Raw genomic sequence first — 12850 nt, 5'->3', positions numbered from 1 at the left:
TGGAGATAATTTGTCCATTGTTTTCTGACTCATGTCCCTCAATATACTAAATATGTATGTCACTTCGTTGTTTGGATTGAGGTCAGCTAAACTTGCACCCTACAGCCCCAAAGTCCATGCATGTGAGGGCATGAAAGCCTCTGAAAAGTTCTGCAGTAAGAAAACCCGCCTCATCTTGTTCAAGGAGCTTTTTAAAGTTTTTTATTTTATAGTTGTGATAACTTAGGTTCCAAGGCCATGTGACTAGTCGGCAGTGCAGCCAGGCAAGAACGCAGACCCCCTGCCTCAAGCGCCAGTGGGCTGTCTGTTTACCTGAGCTGCTCACTGAATTGAGAGGCTAGATCATTATTTCTCAAACTGGGTTCTTTGGAACCCCAGTCTCATGCGATGTTAATGAGTATTGAGCTAGGGACACACACTCTAGTCACATCAGCTGAAGACACCCAGAATTACCGAAAGCTGAACAGGCTGATTGGCTGTGGGGCTTCTCAGAATCTTTAATATGGTGTTTCTGTGAATCATCAAGGTAGGGAGGAGATGTGTAGGGTTCCCCAACTTATATGGCCCAGGAATTCCTGTTGTAAGGAGCCTCTCTCTGTGGATTTGTTTTGTGGATGTGAGTTGAGGTATTCAGGTCTGGGTCAATGAAGTTTATGTTGTTTTCTGTACCCCTTCCCACCCCACCCCAAGCATTGCTGCCCTTTCTGTGTTGAAGAGGAAACTGGTCAGTGCAGCCAGCACCCTTCTGCTCTTCTGACGCTTGTTCTTCCATATTTCAGAGCAAGGAGATTGGCCTGCAGATGCACGAGGAGCTCCTGAAGGTCACCAATGAGCTCTACACGGTAAGTCTCGCTCAGGCTCCGCTGCTCTTTGGGATTGGGCCCCCTTTCTTCTGCGCCCAGCACAGGGGGGTGGCTGACCAGAGATCTGGGGTGACCCTGGGCCTTTTTGCTATGTCTTTTGCCTGAGTGACAGTGGGTCATCACGATGGGATGTAATGACTTACAGCCCCAGCTTCTGATTCAGTACATTTGGGGAGGGGCCCCGGGCATGTTTAATCTGTAAAAGTTCACAGAGATCCAGATTACCTGTCAGCTGTGGGAATGTATTACCTCCCAAACCTGAAGCCGCAAAGCTGGAGTAGGGAGAGCGTGGGTCAGGTAGGACAGGCTGAAGCTGAGGCCCGCTCCTTACTGACTGTGGGACCTGAGGCGGGCATGTAGCTCGTCTGGGTCTCAGTATTCTCATCTGCAAAATGGAGCACTCTTCTGAGGGTCACGTGAGGGGCAGAGGGTAGGGGTTGGGGGGTGGATGAGCATGCCTCACCGTCTCAGGGGAATAATTTCAGAACATCACAGTCTGGCCCAGAACTGACCTTGTTCCCTGCTTGGAGGCAAGATCTAACTGGGTTTGGGATGGGTGTTAGAATCTAACACCCCACTCAGAAGGTGAGTGGATGGGGAACACAAGCACACTGGTTATCGTGAGGGAAGTTACAGCCTGTGCTTTGAGGAGCCATGGGCTTCCATGGGGAGGAGTGAGGAGAGGCCCAGTGACAGCCTGGGGGAGCAGGGTGGGGAGGCCCAGCAGACAGAACTACAGGCCCGCCACCCCTAAGGCAATCAGGCCAGAGAAAAACTGTTATGTTTTAAGTATGTGGAGATTCCTTATAAAGCTTCTCATTCAAAGGGGAGGATTCTGCTGCTAAAATTATATTTGAAAATCTCTGGTATGAGGGGAAGAAGAACAGGTTGTGAGAGGCCCCTCTCTTTGGTATTGTTATCTTTCTAAGTCCATGTTCTGTGTAACCAGCAGGTGGTAGACCTCTCAGGGGCCAAGAGCCTTTGCCCAAGAGCCTGTACTTCAGGTTGGAAGTCCTGCCTCACACTCCAACCAGCTATGGGACTTTGAGCCAGGCATTCGATCTTCTGGGCCTCAGTCTCCCAATCAGTAAAATGGGGATGAGAGTTCCTAGAGATTAATCTATAAAAGTTGAAACGCACATTTCTGTGATTCCAAGTTAGGGAGAAAAACTCACACCCTGACAGTTTTTTAATGGATTGTTGCTTAGAGTAAAGGAAGCACTGCTGCTGGAGAAAACATATGACTTTGAGTCAGATGGGACTGTGGGGAAATCACCTTGTGGTTTACAGCACAGACTCTGGAGCTGGAGACCTGGATTCAAATACAGTTGATAAATAGAAATAATAATACCTGCTTTTTACACCCCCTTGTGAGAATTAAAGGGGATCAGATATGTAAGCACGCCCAGGACAAAGAGGACCAAGAGGCGCAGCGTATCAGAAGTTCCCATGGTCCCATCACCACTGCTATCTCCACCTCCCTGGCGAGTGTGAAGTGGACCGTGTTCCCGCTTTAGCACCCGGTGGAGAAGCCGGGTGGTAAAGGGGCAAGGCGGGGAACCACACGAGATGTTTCTCCTCAGAATTCTGCAGAGGGTTTGTTCCCCCGTTGAGGACCTTTTTATGTTTCTCAGGCACTTCACCTCCACAGTGTTCCAGCAACTGGGTCCACATCTGGGACCCCAGCCACTCCCACCCAGGTCTCTAAGCTTTCCTCTGGGCTCCAGCTGGGCTCCCCTCCTGGGTGCTCTCTGTTCACCCCAAATTTTTCACCCGTTGGCTTGTTTACCCCTGTAGATCCCCTGGCCTACAGCCGCCCTCTTTCCTCCTCTGCTTGTCTGAGTCATACTCAGTTTTCAAACCCACACCAAACTCCACCACCTAAGCAAGCCGTCACCTCTGGGCCTCAAATTCCTTTGGCAGTCTTTAAAAACCCCTTATGTTATCTTGAATGTCTCCACCCTATCTCTTCTGTTGGCATGTACATTCCCTGGAGTCAGATCTTGGTGAGAAGCACTGCGCTTAGGGCCCAAGGACTCAGTTTGAATCCAGCTGTTTTGTCTTGGGCAAGTCACTTCAGCTCTCAGTGAAATGTGTGGGCTGGCAATAGAAGCTTTCTCCAGTTTGTAGGCTGGATAGGGCAGGCGGGTCAGGGACCAGGAGGATGACGCTGGTACCCACACACGGGTGTCCCTGCTGGCCATGGGGCAGGGTGGCTGGACAGAAGTGACACTGGCCTTAGACACGCAGGCCAGGCAGGCAGGCTGGTCCCTGCTTGCCATCTCCCAGCAGCCTGGCAATGGCCTTGGAGCTGGTGGGGGAGGAAGGGCCAGCCCCTCCCCACTCTCTCCTTTTGCCATGTGCTGCAGAAAAGTGAGAACACGGTGGTGCCAACAGCACCCCCTGCCCCCCACCGGGTCATTCCCCGCCTGCACTGAGTTTTCAGTAGTTGCCCAGAAATTCATTTAAATTCAGATATTTGGGGCTGCCTTCTGTGGACTTAGCACCACAGGAGGCATAGCAGCCGGCCGTGAACATTTCAAGAGTTGGTCTTTGAAGTGTCTTGTACATCCTTGGTGTTCCCAGGGAGGGAAGGATCTATGAATAAGTGAAAGAAACTGGTTTTGCCTGCAAGGAGTTTAGAATCTGCGCAGGGAAATGAGAGTAAACTTGTGAACTGATGATATCACTGCCTAAGACAGAGCCTAGCATGTGCTGGATACCTGGACTCGGAGGGAGGGCACCTAGACTGTGAGCCTGGGGGAGCTGAGCCAGGTTCTCTACAGCTGTCCCCGTAGGGCAGTGCTGGCACACAGTAGGCAATCAATACATATTCACTGAGTGAAGAAATGAGGGGTGGGCTTTGTGCATGTGCGAGAGATTGACTGAGGGTTCAGAAAAGGGCTGGCCCCAGGCGGGCTACTGTGATCAAAGGTGAGTTCTGGGCCTGGTGCCTTTGGATGGGTAGGAATTAACAAAGCAGAGGGGGACAGAGGAAGAGAAAGGGAATTCTGAGCAGGAGAGACAACATAGGATCATGGCAGAGCAAACCAATTACAGAGGGAGGTGGGTTTGAATTCCTGCTGCACCACCTCCCAGCTTGGCCAAGTCAAATATCATCTTTGGACCTCAAAACAAGGATAATAATAACAACCATGGCCAGAATGTATCTCACACTGTGCTAGATACTTTATACACGTTATTTAACTGACACACATTTTACAGATAAAGAAACTGAGGCACAAAGAAGTAAAGCCTGGCTTAAGGCCTTTGTATCAGTTATCAACTGCTGCATAACAAGTTCTGTCAAAACTCAGTGGCTGAAAACGACAACCATTTTATTCGCTTGTGATTCTGTGGGTTGGTGATTTGGGCTGGGTTCAACTGGGGCCACTGATGTGGCTACAGTTTCCTGGCCATTCAAAAAAAGAGTCCCAAATGGGAAAACCCCAGTGGGGTTTCAAGCCTTTGTTTGTGTCACATTTGCTAATATCTCATTCCCCAAATCAAGTCACACAGCCAAGCCCAGAGTTGTGGGATGGAGAAGTAAACTGCTTGCAAAGTGACGATGCAAAGGGGCATCCCTGAGGCCATCGGTCAACTACTGTGGCCTTCTTTGCAAACAGTCCACCACAGCACCCAGTTGCTGAGGGCGCTCTGGACCCCAATCCCACGCTTCCTTACTAGAGATTTGCTTTGAGCACTTTCTGGTTACCATGCCTTGTTATGCAAGCCTTTAGATGCTCCCTCCTCCCCCATCCCCAGAGTCATGACCACAGGGACTAAAGAGGAAATGATGTAGAGAAAGGACTGTCCAGTAAGCCCCACGTTTTTTCTTTCAGTGTTTTATAGAGGAGGTGGTACTAGGCATAATGATGATAGAGATGAATGCTTACTGCCACCCGTCTCCTACTTTAGGGAAAAGGCTTGTCTCCACCTGGGACAGGAAGGACACAGAGAAGACGGCAGGGCTGGGCATTTTGTAGGTTCATTTGTTCATTGGTTCATTCATTCATTCACTCAACAAGGCTTCCCTCTGCCCAGTCCTCATCACCTTGAGGTGCCCTCCTTTCTAAAACATGCCAGTGCTTACACACACACACCCTACACACGTCACACCTCACGTATTTTTCCCTAAACTCCCATCAGCCTGACACAATATATAGCTCTTGATCATCATGTATTGGCCTGAGAGGAAAGAAGGGCAGAGGGTGAGAATGTGGGCCAGTGTGCCAGTCTTTGCTCCAGAAGAAGCAAAACCAAAACAAAACAATAACAAAGCACTCTGTTTTCATTGTTCAGCTAAAAATACGTTCAGATTTTCAATATAGTTCTAGATCACGAAATGCACCTGTTGTGCTTTGCACTGACAAACATTGTAGCATCCGCCACCTGGCCCCTCCGCTGGGCTCAGTAGCCCTACTCCAGGCTCTCCCAGGCAGGGCTGCTGGGCCTGTCTTCCAAGCCCAGCACTGCTAGTGGGGCCCCTGAGACTTGGTTCAGGGTGACGTGCAGGGGGCCTGAGGAGCATCCACACCAACTGCTGCTGGTGACAGGTAGACACCAGTTGGAGTAATGAATGGGCTCTACCTTTTACTTACTCCAGCTTTGACTTGATTGTGCACTGGGCTCGGGGGTATGAAATCAACTCTGGGCCCCCAGGCAAATTTTTGCAAAGGTGTCTCCCTCTTGATGACCACTCTCAGGGATGCAGTGGTGGAGAGAGCCTGAGACGGGACCCAGCAACATGGGTTCTGGCCCCAGCTCCATCCCAAGCTCACTGGTGTCTTCCTGGACTGACATCTGTCATCACTGAGGTATAAACACTGAGGTTTCATCATGTCACTGGGCCCTGTGCCATTTACTTAATAATTTTCTTTAAATTGACTCCTTTGTAAAAAAAAACCTCTCCCAGTCATAATTAATTCATGGGTAGGCAGCCTTGTATACTGGAAAGAGCACAGGTTTTAGAGCCAGATGGACCTGGGTTCAAGGTCCTGTCACTTGTTACACCCTCTGAGCCTCAGCTCCCTAGAATATGGGAGTGTCACCACCTCATCTCTCTGGATTCTAAGAGTGAGTGGCATAGAGTATAGCACAGTGCCTGGTGAACGTCAGTGTTAAATCATTGTGTGTTTTATGAAAGGGTGAAGCATAAATATTTTTCATTTATACTTCTAAATCTTCCCTCTCTCCTCTACCCTACAATGCCACTAGGCCAGCCCGAGCTCTGAGAATATTTTGCCTAAAAAAGTTCAGCCACCTCCTGATTGCTCTCCGATCCTCCAGGCTTGCCGTCTATTACACATGTTACATACTTGAGCCAGAGAGACTTACCTTTTTAAAAAATTGTTGAATATTTAAAGTTAGAAATAGATAATGCATGCATTTTGTAAAAAAAACCGATAGTTAAACAGTACAAAAAGATACACAGTGAGAAGTATGTCTCCTGCTGCCCACCTCTCCCCCTCCTCCTGTACAAGCCCGGTTACTAGTTTCTAGTTCAGCTGGTGGCTCCTTGCAAAGATATTTAATTCATCACTAAGCATACATGGACACACATATCCCGCACAAGTGGCAACAACTGGGCCTACTGTTCTGCATCTTGCTTTTGTGGTTATGTTTTGGAGATTGTTTCATATCACTAATAATTAGAGCCTCCACTTTTATATGGTGCTTATCACGTGCTGGGCACTGGTCTAAATGCCCAGTGTCTGAATTCATTTCATCCTCGGTTCACTTTTGAGGTAGGTGGTAGTATTACCACCCCATTTTAGAGATGAGGGGTGCGAGGCACAGAGAGACTGGGTAGCCAGCCCAAGGTCACCCAGCGGGGGAGTGGCGGAGCCTGCTCCAAGTCTACTCCCAAAAGCTACTTACATAAATACATTCAACTATTGACATAAACATACACATATAAATTACTTATATGTATTTATTTTGGAAGGAAATGATACTTCACATCAGCAAATGAAAAACAACTTGGTATAAATAGAAAGGTTCCATAAGCTAAATGAAGAAAAAACAGGGTTAACTCCTGCCAGTGCCTTCAAAGCAGGCATTAGACATGAGAGCACCAAACTGAGTTTTTCCTCCCGATATACTCAGAAAGATTCCAAGAGAACTGAAAAGGTGTAACACCTGAAATCACCTCACTAACACAAGCGGTTTCCGTCGCACACTTTGGGAAACACTGACGCAGTGCCAGTTAGCTGGGCTCTGGTCCTCGATTTCCCCATCTGCGGGATGAAGGCACAAAGCTAGAGGAACTCTGAGGCTCCTCTCAGGCTTGTATCTTCCTGCCACGCCGCCCAGGGAGGGAGACTAGGGCACGTCTCTGACTCGGGGCAAGGCAGGCCCTGCTGGACTGTCACAGCTGCTGGCCAGGGCGTATGCCCAGTGTCATCTAGGGATGGCGGTGGTCCTAAGAAGAATGGGGGGAACAAGGTTTCCTTCTAGACAACCTCCTCCCCCTCCTCATCTCTCCTGCGTAGACATTCCTTCACTCACTCAGCAGACGTTTACTGATCATCAGTGTGTCGAGAGGATGGGATGTGGCTACGCCATGTGACAAGCGTCAGTGGGGATATGGACACGGTGTGAACGGAGAAGAGATGGCATTGGATTTGGAGCTGAATGACAATGGACTTTCCTGGGTGGAGAGCAAGGCAGAGAAGCAGGAAGCCGGGGTACGGGGAGTAGCCCCTGTTCAGCCGGTCAGTGTTTGTGAGTCAGGCACTAAGTGTGGCCAGTGGAGACCAGGATTGATCCTGGGTAGTGGGGAGGCTAGCGGGGAAGGAAGTCTGCCTTTTGGGACTCATTCAGTAGCAAGAGATGGAAAGCCAGGAAAACCTGACATATGTAAAAATGGCAATTTATTGAATCTCAGAGGCTGACACACTTGTTTCATTGTCTATCTCCCCAGTAGAGTGAGTAATCTGAGGGCAGAGGCCCTATCTGCCTTCCACGCAGTACTGTTGGGAGCACCTGGTATATTGTACCTGCACGTAATAAACTGTTCAATTAATATTTAATGATTGAAGGTGTAGCTGCTCCCCCCGCCAATACACTCACCAGATCAGAGGCAGCAGAACTGCGTCTCCTCCGTTTTATCCTAGTCCCTCCCTCACTTTTCCTTCTTCCTTCTGTCTTCCTTTCCTTTCCCTCCCTCCCTTCCCTCCACCCTCCCCTCCCTTATTTGGTGGTGTTTTCCTCTGCAGGAGGCTTCTCCCCTGTGGTGACAAAGTTGGCCCAAGTCCATCCCTCTTCCCCACCCTCCCCCACCCCCCCAAGCTCACTTCCTATCAGCTCAGCGCCCCCTAGTGGAAAGTGAACACTCCCTTCCTGGTGTTTCCAGCGGAGGCCCAGGGCTGTCTCTAATTGGCCTGGCTGGGGTCCCATCACTGTGGCCAGATTAACATCATGCATACTGATAGGTCAGGCCTGGGTCTGCTGCCCCGCACCCAGGGATTGGAGGGTAGTGTCAGTTTCCCATGAACCACATGGACTGAGGATGGTGGAGCGGAATTTGGGGGATTTCCTCAAAGAAAATCAGGAAGATGTTCCAGAAGGAGGAGGACTGGATGATCCTAGGCAGAGAGAAACGACAGATGTCTGCTGAGGGGGAGGAGCTCAGGGAGGAGAAGAAAGTGGCTCCGTTGGCTGGTTTGCAAACAAACACCTGATGTTCTTCTACCTGTAAGCTGTTCCTCAAACCTGTTTGGCTCCTGCTTCTACTGGGCTTAGTGCTGACACTGCTTCCTTTGTCTGGAATAATCCATCCCCACCCCAGCCCCTGTTCACCCAGCTAATAGCTGCTCTTCCTTCAAGGTTCAGTTTAGATATCACTTCCTCAGGAAGCCTTCCTTTAGCACCCTGTACCCCCCTCATCATCGCACTTATCACACCCTGTGATAATCACTTGTATAACTGTCTGTGTCCCTACTAAGGTGTGTATTCTGTGAGGGCAGAGACCATATCTGTCTTCTACATTGTAGTGTTTCCTATTATAGCACCGAGTGCAGTAACTAGCACATAATGAACTGTTCAATAAATATTAAATGATTGAAGGTGTAGCTGTTGCCCTACCCCCAAATATATTCACCAGAGCAAAGGCAATAGAATCTACCTCCCCTGTTTTATCCTGCCTCCATCCTATCCATCCACCCACCCACCCACTTATCTATCCATCCATCCACCCACCCACGCACCCACCTATCCACCCACCCATTTAACCAGCCAGCCAGCCAGCTGTCGTTCACTCATTCATGCAAATATATATTGCTACTTGCTGGGTGCCAGTCTCTGCTCTAATACAGGGATTATGATCATGGACAAGGTCCTGGCCCTCATGGACTTTGCACTCTAGTTGGGTGAGACAGTTTATAAACGTGCAAAAGGAATAAGACAGTGATTATAAGTTCTACGGAGAACGTAGACCACACAGAGTGTGGGCGGTCAGACTGAAGTTTGAGTACTTCTCTTTTCCTTCAAGGGTGTCTTTGTCATGTCCTGGCCCAGGGTCTCACCTCATACACAACTGTTGTGTGGCCTAGGGATGGCCCTTCCTGTGGGGTGGAGGAAGCGTACATGGACTGCATTGTTGAGAACCCATTTTCTAAAAACTGATCCTTTTCCTGCCCCAGCATGTCCCTGTATTAATGCTGTTAACTTCCAGATTGCCTTTGCCTTCTTTTGCATGTAAATGCAGATCTGAAGAGCTGTACAGATAGTACTTTCCTGTTTTCGTGATCTGAGGGTTTGGGAAGATGCAAAAGGCAAAGTGTACACAGCAAAGGCAGCATGATCACCAGAAAAGGCAATGTCCACAGCTTGGAAGGCCCGGCCATCTGGCTTGCTGTGTGACTTAGGCCACATGCTTGCTATTTCTGGGCCTTAGTTTCTTTCAATGACAGGTTAATGCACCAAAGTTTCTGGAGGGCCTCTGAGAACCTATGAAACTGATTTGGGGCCAAGAATAGTGGTCTCACTTCCATGTTCCTACGTAGTGCTTCTTAGCCTGTGCTGGACTTCTTCTGAAAGGCTCTCCCTGATAGGGTCTTGAGGGCTGGAAAGAGAACGCCCATCTGGCAGTAAGCTGGGTGGGTGCCTCTGAGGGCCCCTCCGGAGATCCCGGGTTGAAGACCAGGTCCCAGTGACTTGGCCTCAGCTGAGCTCCTGCATCCACTTTGGCTCCCTTCCCCACCCCAGCACTGCTGTCAGCCCATCACTCTACAGTCACAGCTTACTGAGTTCTTTACTAGCCCCCCCTCTCTGGCCTTTGCCAGGCAGCACAGAGAGGTCAAGCCTCTGCCACAGTCATCCAGCAAGTGGTGGGAAGGTCACGTTTCAAAACCGGGTCTCCTGAGTCCCTGTGGGGCAGAGGATCCTTTCATCCCTATTTCGTGGTTTCCTCTTTGGTAAAGCAGAGATGATATAGTCTGTGTCACAGGGTTTTTGTGAGAAATAAGTGAGTTAATATTTGTGAAGTGCTTAGAACTAGGCCCGGCGTGTAGTAAGTGGTCAGTAAGTGTTAGCTGCTATCGTTGTTATTATTGTTATCATGCTGCCTCCCAGGATTGGAGTAAACATTAATTGAAATGCTCCTTGCTGATAATGAAAAGAGAGGTTTGCAAACTCTGAAGTAATAGATAATTTTAAAATATTATTCATCTCCTGGACTGGCAATACTGAGCAGGCTGTTCTAGACTATTGAGCTAAGGGCCTTTCATCCTGAAGCCCATGTTTCAGGTAATTAAATAAAGGAAACATCTAGAGGATTCTGGGCATAAATAGTTAGACTCACTTCAGAGATGCCCCTAGGTAAACTCTTTTGTGGCAGCTGTCTGACGTAAGTGACACCAGGTGATCAAGTTCACCATTATTCTTGGGATCAGGAATTACCAGTTGGATCACATAGAGGGGGAGGAGCAAAGAAACCAGTGGTGTCTGTGAATGTGGAGGTGTAGAGGAAAGGTTCAAGAATGGGAAAGAGGCCCGAAGACAGCCTTCAGCCGGCTTCCCGACTCTGAGCTGCGTTATGTTCCAGGAGCCATGGCTTAAAGATGGTTGAAAGTAGGCAACTGCTTTGGTTATCTGTAAACCTGCAGTCATCCCTTCTGGCCACTAGATGTCGAGAACACATTGATCCGACACACTTTCTGGTCCATTGAGTTGTTTAGAAAGAAACTTAGAGGTATTGGCATAAGGAGTGGATGAAATCAGCAAGAAGAGCATCTCTAGAGGCTTTAGGGCAACTGCAGATGAGCAGAGATGGGTGGGATGCCGAGAAGAAGTCTTTCCACCAAGACCCAAGAAGAAAAGTTGATTGCAGTTTTTCATTTATTGTTTTGAAATGTGGGGAGGTTTTCAGGATGAAAGGAGGGAGAAGCATGGTGTAGAATAATTTTTTTTCACATGAGCTAATGTTTTTTAGAGTTTGTGAGCATTTTCCTGAAGTCAAGTGAGTAAGTTCAAGATTTTCAAACCCTCAGCCCAAATCAGGGATGTCGATGGTGGTGATGATGGTAGCAGCTAATGCTTACATGGCTTTTACTGTGTGGTTGGTATTGCTTTTAGCACCTTATAAAAAATTAACTTATTGAGTCCTCACGACAAACCTATGAGGTAGGTGCCATTATCATCCCCATTTTATAGATGAGGGAGCAGATGTCAGAGAGGTTATGTGACTTGCCCAAGGTCACACAGCTGGTAAGTGGCAGCATCAGGATTCAGCCCAGACATTTGGGCCAGAGGCCATATTCTTACCTGACATGCTGTACGATAGATGTTGCCCCCACTGACTCCTGACATATGACAAAGGGGACTTTCTTAACAACAGATCAATGCTGTGATTTCACAGTAAGAATCACAGAGGAAGTCCTCATTTAAAAGTCTCACTTTGCAGGACTTTAAATGACAGTGAATAAGGTTATAACATTGGCCAGTAATTCATTCTGAGTTCCTTGACTTAAAGGGCCTGGCTAGTCAGAAGCACATCCCATCCCGAGGCGGAAGCTTCTGCTCCATTAGCTGCTGTAATTATCCAAACAACAGGAGAAGAGGACCAACATGGCTCAGGAGCCATGAATCCCAGACATTTCTTGTGTTTCTTAGCATAGAAAGATGGTCATAAACTTGATATTGCAAAGGGAAGTGTACTCCTAGTTGGGGACTGGGAGATAGAATACTGTTGGTATGGGCCTGGCCCAGCTTGCTCTAAGGCTGCCCCAAATACTCACATCTGCTGAACAAATGGTAATGAATTAAGGAACCGGTATGATAGGGTAGAATTAAAAGTCTGAGACCAGATTTTTAATGTGGTTAGATATACACTTACTATATGACCCTCCATTCCACTCCTAGGTATTTACCCAAGAGCAACGAAAACATATGTCCACATAAAGAATTGTACATGGACATTCCTAGCAGCTTTATTCATAAGAGCCAAAAACTGCAAACAACCCCAATAACGATCAACACGTGAACAGATAAACAAATTGTGGTATAGCCATAGAAGGGAATACTACTCAGCAGTAAAAAAGAACTTCTGATACATGCAACAGCATGGGAGAATCTCAAAAAAATGATGCTGAGTGAGCAAGGGTAGGTGTAAAAGAGTTTATACTCTATGGGTCCATGTACATGAAGTTCTAGAACACACAAAAACAATCTACAGAGACAGAAAGCAAATTGGTGATTGCCTGTAGCTGGGGTAAGGGGTGGGGATCGACTGGAAGGGGGCAAGAGGGGTCTTTTTGGTGTGATAGGAGTGTTCTATATCTTGACTGTGATGATGATCACATGAATGTAAAGTCTGGGAACTACACTGATAACACTGTACGATCTTGGATAAGTCACTCTGTCCTCCTGGGCCTTAGTTTCCCTATTTGTAAAACTTGGTGGTTGGATTAGATGATGTATAGGATTCCTTCTGACTCAAAAATTCCCTTGATATAACAATATCCAACTCTTAATGTGGAAGTAGA

At 48.0% G+C, this 12850-nt stretch overlaps 1 protein-coding gene across 3 annotated transcripts in view; it reads left to right on the top strand.

Annotated features, from left to right (window-relative positions):
* Nucleotides 1-12850, top strand: part of SRGAP3 (SLIT-ROBO Rho GTPase activating protein 3) — a 250690-nt gene that overhangs the window by 160514 nt on the left and 77326 nt on the right. For all 3 annotated transcript variants that reach the window (XR_009505955.1, XM_059940258.1, XM_059940259.1), the window contains exon 4: nt 780-842. Coding sequence is in view for 2 of the 3 variants with exons in the window: in XM_059940258.1 (XP_059796241.1) it covers nt 780-842 (63 nt within the window). In the remaining variant the exon portion in view is untranslated. The remainder of the gene's footprint in view (nt 1-779; nt 843-12850) is intronic.

The sequence above is a fragment of the Balaenoptera ricei genome, chromosome 11 (assembly GCF_028023285.1).
Source record: "Balaenoptera ricei isolate mBalRic1 chromosome 11, mBalRic1.hap2, whole genome shotgun sequence".
Lineage (NCBI taxonomy): Eukaryota > Metazoa > Chordata > Mammalia > Artiodactyla > Balaenopteridae > Balaenoptera > Balaenoptera ricei.
The sequence above is the reverse complement of the archived record's forward strand: the minus strand, read 5'-3'. Positions and strand labels throughout refer to the sequence as shown.